Source organism: Bison bison, unplaced genomic scaffold (assembly GCF_000754665.1).
Source record: "Bison bison bison isolate TAMUID 2011002044 unplaced genomic scaffold, Bison_UMD1.0 scf7180017864155, whole genome shotgun sequence".
Taxonomy (NCBI): Eukaryota; Metazoa; Chordata; class Mammalia; order Artiodactyla; family Bovidae; genus Bison; species Bison bison.
Window position 1 is genome coordinate 1,976,333 of NW_011494727.1, and position 12,331 is coordinate 1,988,663.

The following is a 12,331-nucleotide window of genomic DNA, read 5'->3' on the forward strand; positions in this document are numbered from 1 at the left end:
CGCAGCCGCAGCCCGGACCCCGGACGACCGCGCGCCGCGGAGCCGCGAGGACGGACGCGTGACTTGATGTTTTCTGACTCTTCCTAGATGTCAGCTGAACTACCAATAGCAGAAACAGTCCTCCTCCATTTCACCAACCGAAGGGTGGAGGGCGTTTTCCGGCCCCCTCTCAGCTCTGGTGTAGGTATCCTTCACTTGATGCAGTTACGCTCCTTGGGCAAAGGAGTGCTGCCTCCTGGTGGTACCGTGCGTTAATCACAACTCCCTCTCTTGAGTTGGCAATTAACGAACAAGACCCATGCGTTCCTCGCTTGTACTTTTACTGGACATCTGGGTTTATAATTTTGCAGCATACTAAACCACACTAGTGAACATCTCTATGAATTCCACATTTGTCTTCTTTTAAAATTATTACCTCGGGACGTGCCTGGTGGTCCAGGGGTTAAAAATCTTCCCTGCAGTGCAGAGGACTCAGGTTCGATCCCTGGTTGGGAAAATAAGATCCCACGTGCCACAGGGCAACTACTGAGCCCAGGAACCACAATAAGACCTGGTGCAGCCAAAACTAAATAAGAATTTTAAAAAATTAAAATTATTACCTTAGGACAAATTTGCAGCTGTGAGGTTACCTGCTCAAAAGATTAGGACTGATAAGACTGATACTTGGCATTCTATTGCTCCCCAAAAGAGTTGTGCCAGCTTCCACCATCAATTACAAACTTGAAAATTGCTTAAGCAACTTTTTCGTTGATTAGCCAGATTTTCAAAGCCACTTCATTGTTTTAACTCCCATTTCATTTATTACCATCAGAAACATTTTTCTAGGTTCATTTGCTGATATGCCTGTTGCTAAGGTGTTAGAGGTAATCTGGGTCCATCATCCTCTGTGTTTCTGTGCTTTGTCCTTGTGGTCTGGGAAATTTATCTTCCAACCTGCCTATTGAATTTTTCATTTTGGCAATCATAAGCTTATTTTCAAGAGCTCTTATTGGTTCTCTGGTCTTTTTTTTTTTTTTTTTAAGTGAGACACAACAAAGTATGTGGCACAAGTCTTAAGTATATTGTTTGATGAGTTTAAAACTCAGGTATAAATGAATATACAGGTTTAATCATCACTCAGGTCAAAACACAGAACTTTCTCATCACTCCCAAAGGTTCCCCTCTATCAAGAGGTCAAGGACTTCCCTGGAGGTCCAGTGGTTAAAAAGCTGCCTTCCAATGCAGGTGACATGGACTCGGTCCCTGGTTCTGGAGGATTCCGCAGGGCACATGCTGCAGAGCAACTAAGCCTGTGTGTCACAACTACTGAACCCTTGAGCTGCAGCTAATGAAGCCCAAAGGACCTAGAGCCTGTGTTTGGCAACAAGAGAGTAGACCCTGCTTGCCGCAGCTAGAGAAATCCCAAGTGCAGTAACCAAAACCCAGAGCAGTCAAAAATAAATAAATAATTTTTTTAAAAGGTCAAACATTCCCTAAGTGCAGCATGGTAGCTAACAGGGCCACAAATCATTGTGCACAAATCTCTGCATACACCTAGCAAGATGTGTCCACCATACTTCCATGAGATCCAGCTAGTAAGGAGATGATAAGCCCCGATGGATCCACACTGCTATTACTCACACAGGCAGCAAAAGCAAGGCCAGCCTGGTGCCAGCTTCCCCGGCCACAGGATGACACTGAACCAGAGGGACCAGATGACAGGGAGCTTGATGGTAGGTCTCTCTGTAGCTGAGAAGCCAACTATTAATAACTCAGCTGCAATCAGACAACTTAATGCCCTGCCGCTACACTCTAAGTTGGGGGAGAAGGGTGGGGCAAGGTGGAAAGGCCTACACTTCACTAAAACTAGGCAAAGGGATGAGAAATGGCTTTGTGGAATCTCCCAGAAGAAGGTGGCTCTTCACCAGGCTGCTTATCTCCCCCTGTTCCAGGAGGAATCATAGTGTGTTTTGACAAGACTCAAATTAGACAGTGGTCAAGCCTTACCTCCTGTGGCAAAGTCGTCAGGGCAGTGTATCAGAGCCGTTTCTAAACAGTCTGCCTTCCACCACCCTGACCTTTCATGTATCCAGCAAAGAATTCTTTTCAGGAGCATCAGTCACCCCAAGAGGTAGTCCAATTCATTGCACTGGTGGGAGCTTGCACCAATAGGAGCTTGCTGTCTATTTATCTTAGGCAACATAAGTTGAGAGGGACCACAGCTATGCGTCCCAGTAGGATAATCAGACCCACTTGCAGGTTAGACCACAGCCAGTCTCCTTATCTGTAGCCAAACCACTGTATCCCAGATGCTACTGGGGATCAACCGTAGAGCCTCCCTGTTTATGTCTCTATCAAGAGATAGAGTTAGGACTTCCCTGGTGGTCCAGTGGTTAAGGGTCTGCCTGCTGGTGCAGGGGGTACTCACTGCATCCCTGGTCTGGGAAGATTCCATACGCTGCAGGGCAACTAAGCCTGTGCACCACAGCTACTGAAGCCTGCGCATCCGAGAGCCCGTGCTCTGCAGCAAGAGAAGCCACCACATTTTCCTGCCTTGGGTAGGTATTGGGCTATCCTGTCTAGGGCAGTTTGAACTAGTTAGTTTTTCTAATGAGGAAGTCATCGATAGAATAATACCAAGGTGCTTCTAATGGGATTCCAGGCTACTCCATGTCTTGGTCTATCCACTGGTGGCAAATCACAGGGGAATTCAGGTAGACCTGTGACAGCACTGAAAAGGTGTATTGTAACCCAAGCCAATAAAGACAAGCTGATTTTCATTATTTGGGTATAATGGAATGTTTAAAAAGACATTAGCAAGGTCTGTCCTCTCAGAGCCCAGTAATGAGAGAGAGTTTTCGGAGGTCCTGGTGGTCCAGGGGTTGAGAATCTGCCTTGCAATACATGGCTCATGGGTTAGGGTTCCCATGTGCTCTGGAGCACCTAAGACCCCTTATGCTGCAGCCAAATGAACAACTAAATATTCAAAAACAAAACAAAAAAACAAGAGAGTTTGTCTTTATGGAAAAACTATCACTTTCCTCTTTTGGGACCCCTTGTATAATAACCAAACCCACGCAGCCTTATAGCAGCTTTCTCTCCTTACCCTGGCCTGTAATGTGTTACCTTGACCTTTGCCGAGGTTTCCATTCTAGGAAAATGATTGCACGGTAGCTGAAGAGTTTCGCAGAGACATCCCCAAGAGCAAGAGAAGATTTGGTTTCAGCCTTGGGCTGCCAGGGTTGAGCAAACGTTCAATCTGAATTTGGGGTGGCAATTTCATCATCTACATTTTACCGCAGTTTTTTTTTAAATTAATGGATAGGAAAATCTGCCATACAAAAAGAGTTTCTGTGGAACAACCAGTTAACGTATTTAGGAGTATACAACTTCACTCCCTGAAAGATTTGAGACAGCTTTCAAAAATATGTGTAGTACTAAAAGATCAGGGCCTTCCAGATGAACGAGCAGGTAAAGAGTCTGCCTGCAATGCCGGAGACACAGGAGACTAAGGTTCAGTCCCGGAGTCAGGAAGATCCCCTGGAGGAAGGCATGGCAACCTACTCCAATATTCTTGCCTGAAAAACCCCATGGACAGAAAAACCCCATGGTCCAGTCCCCCCTGGACCACGGACAGGAGCCTGGCGAGCTACAGTCCAAAGGGTCGCAAAGAGTTGGACACAACTGAACAACTAAGAACGCAGGTTTCATCATCTGGGTATGCATGTCTCCATAATGAATCCAGACTGAGGTCACAGCGGACCAAAAGGAAGTGATTACTTGGCCACGCTGGCACTCAGCGTGGGGCCGAAAAGATCACATCCCCTTTTTGGAGCAAAGACAGGGCTCCGTGGGCTGTCAGGTCAAGTGTGGGCTAGAACTCTGGCGCAAGGATCCAGACAGCTCATTACTCACACCGACAGCAAAACCATGACCAGCATGGTGTCAAGTTCTCACCTCCCTAGTGCTATAGGCTGACACTGAACTGGAGGGACAGATGGCAGGAGGCATGGTGTTAGGCCACTCTGCAGCTGTGGAGCCAACTCTAAACTATGGCCAAGCAGTTGGAGGGCCTCGGGCCTTACTCCGTGAAGGGAGGGGGCCAGATAGAAAAACCTGCACTCAACTGAAACTAGAAAGATGGATGGGAAATGGTCTCCCACAATATAGGAAGGCTCCTCTCTAGGTTGCTATGTCCTCTTGCTCCAGGAATAATAGTGGTATGTTCTGTCAAGACTCCAGTCACCATGCACAAACCTTGCCCACGTGGTCAGTGTAGAGACATGCAAGGTTATAACGACACCAAGGCAGTGCTGACCACTTCTGCTGGTACCCCTCAGACAACCAGTTTTCATTTCTCTATAGCTTAGTTTTGCCTGTGCTTGAACTTCCTGAAATGGAATCACAAGCACTGCTTCACGCAGAGTTTCTTTACTCTACCTGTCTTTGAGATTCATCAGTGTTTGGTACATATACTTATAGTTTGTTCTTTTTTATTGCTATATAGACATTTGGGTGATCTCTAGTTTACTCTGGTTCTAGCTTCTCTCTCTCCTGAAACTTCAGTTACCTTGGAGTCCCACATGTTTCTTAGGCTCTGTTCTATTTCTTCTTCTCTCTTTATTGGATTAAAAGTGAAACTATTAATTGCTCAGTCATGTTGGACTTTTTGCAACCCCATGGACTGCAGCGCTCCAGGCTCCTCTGTCCATGCTGTTCTCCAAGCGAGAATGCTGGAGTGGGTTGCCATTCCCTTCTCCAGGAATCTTTCTGATCCAGGGATCAAACCCACGTCTCCTGCATTACAGGCAGATTACTGTCTGAGCCACCAGGGAAGCCCTTAGTTTAGATGCTATAAATCTGACTTTAAGTTCACTAACTGTCTTTTGGTTAGGGAACAAATCCTGGGACTGTGTGTTTAGTCTGTATATGATTTTATCCTTTAGTTCTATGAATTTTTAAAATTTGTAATTTCAGAGATGACATTTTTCAGTTCTACCTGCTCCTTTGATTTTTTTAAAATAGATTCCAACCCTGTTGAAATTCTCTGTATTTGCATCTATTTTGTCCACTTTTTTCTCTGTTTAACATATTAAGCACAGTTATTTTGAAATCCTTACCTGCCAAATCCAATATTTGGATCATTTGTGGGTCTGCTTCTATTGTTTTTCTCTTGTATATTGGTCCCGTTTTTCTTCCTTTTTGCCTGTTTTATAATGTTTATCATATGTTGCATTTTGGGTATAAAAGAAGGGTAAAATATTATGTTATTCCTTTCCCCAACTTCTCCCCGAGGGTTCCCAAAGGAGCTAGTTACCTTGATGTGATCAAGCATTGAGCTGAGTTGGGGCAGAGTTACAGTTCTGATAAACCTCAGATCTGGGAAAGCCTGGCCAGTCTCTGTCTCTCCAAATCTTTCAAATTCTGCTCTAAAGAGATTTTAAAGTTAGCTCTTTAGCCTCCCGCAGTTTCAAAACCTGGCCAGTATCTTGAGGGAGAAATCAGTTTGTTTCAGGGCCCCTCCCTCTAAACCTCTGCCTTTCCAGCCCAGCCCCTGCCTGGTTGCCCACACTGCTCCAGAATGTTCCATGGGGGAAACTGGCTTTGTATTTTGGTTCCTCTAGGTGCCAATCCATAGCACAGTCCCTGTAAGCACCTTTTCTCCCCCTGCTCCCCAACAGCACTTCTTAATTCTGATCATCAGAGATGTCCCAGATCAGCAAATGTCTCAGGGAGTAGAATACCTGTGCATCATCAGTTCACCTTGGAGGGGCTTTCTCCTCCTTGAAATTTTTATTCATATAGTCTTCAATTTCTTAACACTACTTGCCATTATCTTTAAAAACTGCTATCTTCGTCTGATGTTTCCTCTTCGCTGTTGCAATGGGAGTGGGGGCTGTGAGGACCTACCACATCCTACCCTGAAGCAGAAGTTCTTCATTTCCACTTTTCACCACTTCTAATGGAGACACAGTTTGAATTTTCACTTAGTCACACTCTAACTCGATTTCCTCTTGTTTAAACAAGTATTAGGCCTTTCACCTTTCAACCCTTTGAAACTGGATATCAACGGCTTGTTGAACTTTCTTGAAAGGTGGTCATTTTTACCTCAAAATTCTTACTGCTTTGTCCTTTGGAGCTAAAAGTCTTCCTAGTTTCTGTTTTTCTGTTTGTTTATACTTCTTCTTTTTCTTTTTTTGGCTGCACCGCACAACATGCAGGATCTTAGTTCCTCAACCAGGGATTGAACCCACTTCAGGAGAAGCACACAGTCTTAACTGCTGGACCACCAGGAAAGTCCTTCTTTGTCTTTTTTACCTTCACCGTTGCTGCTAGAAAAGTTTCAAATAACCTTTTAGGTTTCGGGGGACTTAAGGGAGGAAGTGAGGGCCCCTCATTGCTCGGTAAACTTGTCTTGAGAGATGCAAAGCATTTTCTTTCTCTCCAGCCACTCCCTCCGCTCTGGGTGGAGCTCCAACTTTCCCTGACACTCTCCTCTTCCCTCCTGTATCTCATCTGACTGTGGGACACAGACTCAGGGTCTGTAAACATTTATAAGCGAATGACTTCCCTGGTGGCTCAGCTGGTAAAGAATCCACCTGCAATGTGAGAGACCTGGTTCAATCCCTGGGTTGGGAAGATCCCCTGGAGAAGGGAAAGGCTACTCACTCCAGTATTCTGGCCCAGAGAATTCCATGGACTATATAGTCCATAGGTTTGCAAAGAGTCGGACACGACTGAGCAACTTTCACTTTCACAAACCTCAGCTGCCAGCCTTTACTTCACTCTGAGCTTCCAGACTTACATGTCACACTTAGATCCCCACAGGCCCCTCAAATGCTTCTCCTAACTCGCCATCGTTCCCATGGCTCTGATCCTCTGCCTGGGCTCCTAGTTCAGAAATAACACCTCCATCTGGTCTGAAGCCTGCACATTGTCCTGGTCTCTCTCCCTCCTCCCCAAGTCTCACATCCAACAGCTACCAACGACACCACGTCGGTTCCGCCCTGGGAACGCTGCCCGTCCTCCTCCTTCCCCACGGCCACGGTACAGGCCCTCTGGTCCTCCTAAGACCTGCCCTCCAGAGGACTGCACATGCTGAGAGCACCTGATGAGCACAAATGGATTTATTATTTCTGCCTGGAAGAGGAAGCCCTGGAAGGAGCAGGGATGCAGGGCAGGCCAGGAGCTGCAGCCCTGCTCACAGCATAGAATCCAGAGGCTGGAGTCCAGGACGTCGAAGAGCTGTCCAGCAGGGTGAGCTGGAGCCCCGTTGAGGAGGTATGATCTTGCCCGCAGGGGCCGCTGGCTTGAGCAGTGAGGCCCAGCCTCACCGGTGCCGCTTTCGGATGCTCTGTAACTCCTGGTAGATGACGCTGAAGGTGGGCCGCTGCCCTGGCTCGTAGGCCCAGCACTGCTCCATGAGTCTGAACACAGCGTCAGGGCACAGCTCAGGGCAGGGCAGACGGCCCCCTGTGAGGACAAGCACAGCATACCAGGCATAAGGAGGGGGTCTGAGGGCCCCTGGCAGCCCCTGGGGACATGGCAGCTTAAGCTGCAAAGTTCTCCTTTTTTTTTCTTGCAGCGTTTTTAAGGAGCCCCCTGTTCTTTCCCAGAAACACAGAGATTCTAATCTCAAGTCACTGTGTGCTAGCTGTGTGACTCTTGTGAAATCTCAATTTCCGTCTGTAAAAGAGACCTTTTAATCCTGACCTCACATGTTATGAAGAGTAAATGAGGGGCTTCCCTGGTGGCTCAGTGGTAAAGAATCCACCTGCCAACGCAGGAGACATGGGTTCAATCCCTGGTCCGGGAAGATCCCACGTGCTGCAGAGCAATTAAGCCCATGTGCCACAACTTCTGAGCCTGTGCTCTAGAGCCTGGGAGCTGCAGCTACTGAAGCCTGCGTGCCTAGAGCCCATGCTCCCCAACAAGAGAAGCCCCCACAATGAGAAGCCCAAGCACTGCAACTACAGAGTAGCTCCTGCTCGCTGCAACTAGAAAAAAGCCCACACAGCCGCGAGGATCCAGAGCAGCCGAAAATAATTGAATACATAAAAATTTTCAAAAAAGAGTAAATGAAATAAAGGTATAGCCTGGCACATAACAGGGGTTCCCTGGATGATACCTCAAGAATTGTCCTTACTGTGCCCCAGTGGGGAAGATAGACAGGAGACCTGGAAGAGTCCAGCTGGAGAGCCAGGAAGAGGGCCTGGCTCTGGGGCCGCTGTCAGGCCACCGGGTTCCCTTACCCTTTTCCACGAACTCCCGGGTCTGCTGATTGCTGAGGTTGGGGTAGGGGGAGGCCCCCAGGCTGAAGGTCTCCCAGAGCAAGATGCCAAAGCTCCACACATCGCTCTCGGAGGAGTAGCGGCCTGCGAGGAGGTGAGGCAGCGTGAGTGGGCTGCGCCCACCGGCCACAGAGGGGCAGGCGGTGGCACCCGTGCCCGGCCTCGGGCCTTGTGGCCAGCGTGGATCAGGCCCAGGTACCGTAGTTAAGGGCCTCCGGTGCAGTCCACTTCACGGGGACTTGTCTGAGACCCCCTGAGGCCGCGTAGATCCCGTCGGCTTCCTCCCGGGACATCCCGAAGTCGCTGATTTTCAGGACATTCTTCTCTGTCACCAGGCAGTTCCGAGCAGCCAGGTCCCTGGGCAAAGCAGGACACAGGGCTTGTGTGGCCAATGTCCGTGTGGCATCTGCCAGCTGCCTGGCCAGGGCGCACTCGACACAGCCATGGGCCAGAGCTGCCCCTGCAACGATGCCTGGTCCCTTTGAGGCACACCCCACCTCTGGAGCTGGTGGCTGCTGGTGAAGGGGCAGGGGTGGGGGAGGGGTGTTGGGACGGCCTGCCATGCCCACCCCTCACCCCCTCACCGGTGAATGCAGCATTTGCTCTCCAGGTACTCCATGCCCGCGGCTGCGTCCCCTACCATCTGCAGCAGTGTCTTCACCCGCAGGCGGGCTCCCTCCGTCCGAAGGAAGGTCAGGAAGTCGCCCCCTGGGAGTGGGCAGTGTTGGTGGGGAAAGCTCGGTGAGCCTTTGGATGGGGGTTTGAGACGGAAGAGACCTAGCCCAGCTGAGTGCCCCACCCCCAGAAATCAGCCCCCTTGGCTCACCCTGCACAAGCTCCATGACGATGTAGATGGGCTGTTTTTGGGTGCAGACGCCAATGAGACGCACGATGTTTGGGTGGCTGTACTGCTTCAGGATCCTGCGGGGTTGGGGGTGCTGCTTATGCTCCGCCTCGGGCAGGGGTGGGAGGGATCTTACACATTCGCCTCCCTAGCCCCTGGAGCCCCAGGAAAGGCCAGGTGGCCCGAGGGAGAACAGAAGACAGGCAGCAGAGGAGAAGAGCAGCTGACCAGGACGTGTGATTTCGGGTGGGTCCCCGAGCCTGGACCCCGCCAAGCTACGGGGGGGCCAGGACGCTTAAACAACACAGCAGAAGTCAAGCCCTTTGGAGGTCAAACGTCCTGCCATGCACTGGGAAAGTTGTAGTATGGGGGACCTACAGGGATGGGTGTTCTATCACCCACCTCGCTTCCTGGAGAAACTTGGCCTTGAGGTCAGGGGGGAGTGTCTCGCGACAAGATTTCACCGCCACCAGGGTGTTGTCTGCTCGCAGGCGTCCGCTGAACACTTCGCCAAAGTTGCCCTGAAACAGTCTGGGGTTCCTACCTGTCTTCCCTGGACTGTGGGCCTCTCCTGCACCCAGGAGCGCAGCCCACCCTGTCCCTACCCGCCCTTGACTCAGCACCACCCCCCCTCCCCATGCTTAGTCCTGCTCATTTTGGCTCTCAGTTCAGGGGGCCAAGCAGACATAGGGGACAGGCAGAGAAAGTCACCTCTGATTGACTACAGTCACTGAGACTGTGACGTGGAGGGTTCAAAAATCACTTTTGCTTGGGTTGGAAAAGCATTCTGAGTTTTAGGACAGTGGCTTCTTTCCTAAGAACGTATTGTATGTATTTATATTCGTTTATATTTGTTTATCTATTTATTTTTGGCCATGCCATGCAGCAGGCAGGATCTTAGTTTCCCGATAGGAATCAAACTTGTGCCCCCTGCATGGGGAGCATGGAGTCTTCACCACTGGCCCGCCAGGCCACAAGCTGATATTTTATAGGTAACATGAACAGAGCGTGTCTCACCTCCTTGAGGTGGGCGGTGGGTGGGGGTGATGTGCGTGCGTGTGAGGGGAGTAGGGTGCGGAGCTGGCAGCAGAAGCGTCTCTGGGGAGTTGTCAGGGCAGGCACTCTCCCCTCGGTTTCTGGCAGGACGGTGTATTGGCAGTGGATGGACGGTGGACAGGGGTGCAAGCTGGGAGTCAGATTGAGGGTGGGAAGGCAGGCGGCCAGGAGCTGGCAGAGCACACTCGACTCACCCGTCCAATCTGCTCGCCTAGCACCAGGTCCTCGTGGCTTAGCGCCCACTTGTCCTGAGGAAGGGAGGTGGTTGGAGGGGTCAGAGGTCAGTGGTGGGCACACGTGCTGGGCCCTACAAAGGACTGAACACCCCCCACCAACGCTGTGTCTTTCATTGCTTGGCATCTTGGTTTGTTGCTCTGTAAAATGGGGACTGGACCCAGGATCACACCTAGATGACTCGGGGACCAGACAGGTGCACTGAGTGTGTGAGCACCAGCCTGGTATATGAGGCCCAGGAAACAGGAGTGATCTTGACGTTCCAAGCCTAGCGGGAGGCTGGCTGGGCTCCCTGTATGTATTAATATGCATCCTGTATGTGTGTGCTAAAGTCGCTTACAGTTGTGTCTGACTCTTTGTGACTCTATAGATGGTAGCCCCACTGGGCTTCTCTGTGCATGGGATTTTCCAGGCAAGAATACTGGGTGGGTTGCCATCTTCTTCACCAGGGGAATCTTCCCAACCCGGGGACTGAACCCACATTGCTTGCGTCTCCTGAACTGGCAGGTGGGTTCCTCCCACCTAGCACCACCTGGGAAGCCCACATATGTAGATGAATTGCCGGGGACCTGAAAAGCCCTCGGCGTTAGGATCCTCTGTGGGCCTAAACCCGCAGCCCCCAGCCCCTGCCCCAGGCTCACCTTGGGCACGGCCCTGTTCAGGATGATGCCACTCTTCTTGGTGAGGGGCTGCTGGGAGCGCAGCAGGTGGTCGATGAGCAGGGGGATGCTGGGAAAACCATCTCCTTCCAGTCGGTACAGGTTCTGCAGGGGTGGGGGGACCTGGGGTCAACGGCCTCCATTGCTGGGGGCAGGGAGTCACTGAGCCATGGGAGAGGAGAGGAAGGAAGAGCAATGGAGAGAAAGGGACTGCCTGGGGCGAGAGGCAGAGATCTGAGGGTGCACAACGAGCCTGCTCCCCCATCTTATGGGGGGATGCAGGCTGAAGGCTTAACTTCTGTTGGTTTTTGCAGGGATTGGGTGGTCTCTGCGGCCCGTTTCAGCTCTGCCGGGGAGGCGTCTAAGATATAGCAGCTCCTTTCTACCGCCTCAAGGTCATTCCCTGCTGAAGGGAAGGGGAGGGGAGGAGAGGGAAGGGAAGGGGAGGCTGGGGTCCACTCACGTCAGCGGACTGGATGATGAAGTGCCGGGGCTGGCCGTCCCAGAGCACCGACAGCACATACTCCTGCTTGCCCTGGCTCTCCCGGACGAGGAAGTCCCCGGAATGTGTCAGGAGCTCAGCCACCTCTGTCCGCGGGATGGCCCCGTGGTACCACACCTGCTCATGCAGGGGTTTCTGCACCTCTGGAACGAGCTGCAGCGGAGGGGGGAGCTGGAAAGGCATGGGGGAGGAGCAAGGAGGAGTCGCTAGGCCAGCCAGTTGGTTGTGGGAGAGGCGTCTCTGGCTGTCTGCCTCTCACAGGCCTCCCGTCCTCACAAACCACCGAAGTGCCACATAGAGCCTCCTGCAACCCTCAGAACCAGCAATAAACTTGCCCAGGCTGGCCGACCTCAAACCAAGCTTTGCCTTGAACACCAGTCTGCAGCCTGCAACCACTCCTGGAGCAGGGAGAGCCCTGGGGTGACCGTGCCACACAACGTGGGTGATAGAGAAGAAGGGGTAGGCAGAGGTGACAGGATCTGGACTCCCAGGGAAGAGAGGGGTGCCCCAGTAAAAGTGGCCTGGGAGGAGCCTTCAGTAACTAAACTCTGGGACTAAACCTAGTGGCCTAGGGAGACATCCCTGAGAGCCCTGGCCTGGCCCACCCCTTAGGGAAGGGTGGAGCTGTGGATCCACTCACCGAGAACTTGGGACGGAAGATTCCCGAGATGTGGCTTTTGAGAATCTCCAGGGTGGGCGTCCTTCCCCCTTCTCGCTCCTGCTCCTGAGGCCAGGGACAGACGTCAGCGGGTGGCCGGGCTTGGGG

General features: G+C 51.4%; 2 protein-coding genes across 2 annotated transcripts in view; both read right to left on the bottom strand.

The window, feature by feature from the left end:
• Nucleotides 1-276, bottom strand: part of MAN2A2 (mannosidase, alpha, class 2A, member 2) — a 20,120-nt gene extending 19,844 nt beyond the window's left edge. Inside the window, exon 1 of the mRNA XM_010841060.1 lies at nt 139-276. The gene's annotated coding sequence lies outside the window, so the exon portion shown is untranslated. The remainder of the gene's footprint in view (nt 1-138) is intronic.
• Nucleotides 277-7,088: 6,812 nt separating this feature from the next.
• FES (FES proto-oncogene, tyrosine kinase) overlaps nt 7,089-12,331 on the bottom strand; it is an 11,416-nt gene continuing 6,173 nt past the window's right edge. The window contains 10 exon segments of the mRNA XM_010841063.1: nt 7,089-7,452; nt 8,232-8,354; nt 8,470-8,627; nt 8,855-8,978; nt 9,097-9,191; nt 9,517-9,635; nt 10,365-10,418; nt 11,046-11,168; nt 11,527-11,736; nt 12,206-12,324. Of these exon segments, the coding sequence (XP_010839365.1) occupies nt 7,310-7,452; nt 8,232-8,354; nt 8,470-8,627; nt 8,855-8,978; nt 9,097-9,191; nt 9,517-9,635; nt 10,365-10,418; nt 11,046-11,168; nt 11,527-11,736; nt 12,206-12,324 (1,268 nt within the window). The 3' untranslated portion in view covers nt 7,089-7,309.